This window comes from Otolemur garnettii, unplaced genomic scaffold (genome assembly GCF_000181295.1).
Source record: "Otolemur garnettii isolate 467f Iridium unplaced genomic scaffold, OtoGar3 scaffold00174, whole genome shotgun sequence".
NCBI classification, from domain to species: domain Eukaryota; kingdom Metazoa; phylum Chordata; class Mammalia; order Primates; family Galagidae; genus Otolemur; species Otolemur garnettii.
The window spans coordinates 1,968,070-1,969,232 of record NW_003852569.1 but is presented as its reverse complement, the minus strand read 5'-3'; the positions used below and the strand labels follow the sequence as shown (position 1 = coordinate 1,969,232).

The 1,163-nt window shown below is 41.7% G+C and overlaps 1 protein-coding gene across 1 annotated transcript in view; it reads left to right on the top strand.

Annotated features, from left to right (window-relative positions):
* Positions 1-1,163, top strand: part of GABPB2 (GA binding protein transcription factor beta subunit 2) — a 59,995-nt gene that overhangs the window by 13,533 nt on the left and 45,299 nt on the right. The window contains 1 exon segment of the mRNA XM_023519432.1: positions 823-968. Within this exon segment, the coding sequence (XP_023375200.1) occupies positions 861-968 (108 nt within the window). The 5' untranslated portion in view covers positions 823-860.

The window sequence follows — 1,163 nt, the reverse complement described above, 5'->3', positions numbered from 1 at the left end:
ACAGCTTGAGGCTCTGTCTCAAAAAAAAAAAAAAAAAGACTCGGTCTCAAAAAATAAAAAAATAAAAAAAGATTAGTAGGTGCAGTTTGATTTAAAAAAAACTTTGATGTGTCCTGTTTCATTGTGCCTTCCAAAGACCTACAAACATCCAGAAAGAGTAATTGCAAATAAGGGCTCCTATAATTTGGTTTAAGCAGCAGGTTCACAGGTGAGCATCCCTCTTGCTTCTTGCCTGAAAACTAGGGTGCTTGAACCAAATTATGGGAGCCCTTATTTGCAATTACTCTTGCAAAACCATTTCTTGTTACTTTGTTCCTTAAACTAGAAGGATAATAGTATGTTGCACATACTTCCAAAATATTTTTCTGGAGATTGAGAATGAGGACCTGACACTTTCCCTAAGTATCTTTTTTTTTTTTTTTTTTGAGACAGAATCTCATTATGTTGCCCTTGGTAGAGTGCCATGGCGTCACAGCTCACAGCAACCTCAAATTCCTGGGCTTAAGAGATTCTTTGGCCTCAGTCTCCCAAGTAGCTGGGACTACAGGCACCCGCCACAACACCTGGCTATTTTTTGTTGTTGTTCTCGTTGTTTAGAAGGCCTGGGCCGGGTTGGAACCCGCCAGCCTGATGTATATGGCTGGTGCCCTAGTTGCTGAGCTGCAGGCATCGAGCCTCCTCCAGTATCTTAATATTCGTATTAAATGAGGAAGAAAGAAAGTAACTACCAGACAGTAAACTTGAGGTGTATTTTATATATATATATTCAAGTACAAGAAGCCTTCTAAAAACATTTTACAGGTAGTCTTCCTTGTGTTTAAGTTATAGCTACCTGAAAACTTTTGTTCCTATGCACAAAGATGTCTTTGGTGGACTTGGGAAAGAGGTTGCTAGAAGCAGCAAGGAAAGGCCAAGATGACGAAGTGAGAACATTGATGGCAAATGGAGCCCCATTCACCACAGACTGGGTAAGCTTAGCAGAAAGGTCCCTTAATTATTTTCAATGTGTACTTTTACCAACCTTTTTCTTTTTTTTTTTGAGACAGAGCCTCAAGCTGTCCCCCTAGGTAGAGTGCCGTGGCATCACAGCTCACAGCAACCTCCAACTCCTGGGCTCAAGTGAGTCTCCTGCCTCCGCCTCCCAAGTAGCTGGGACCACAGGC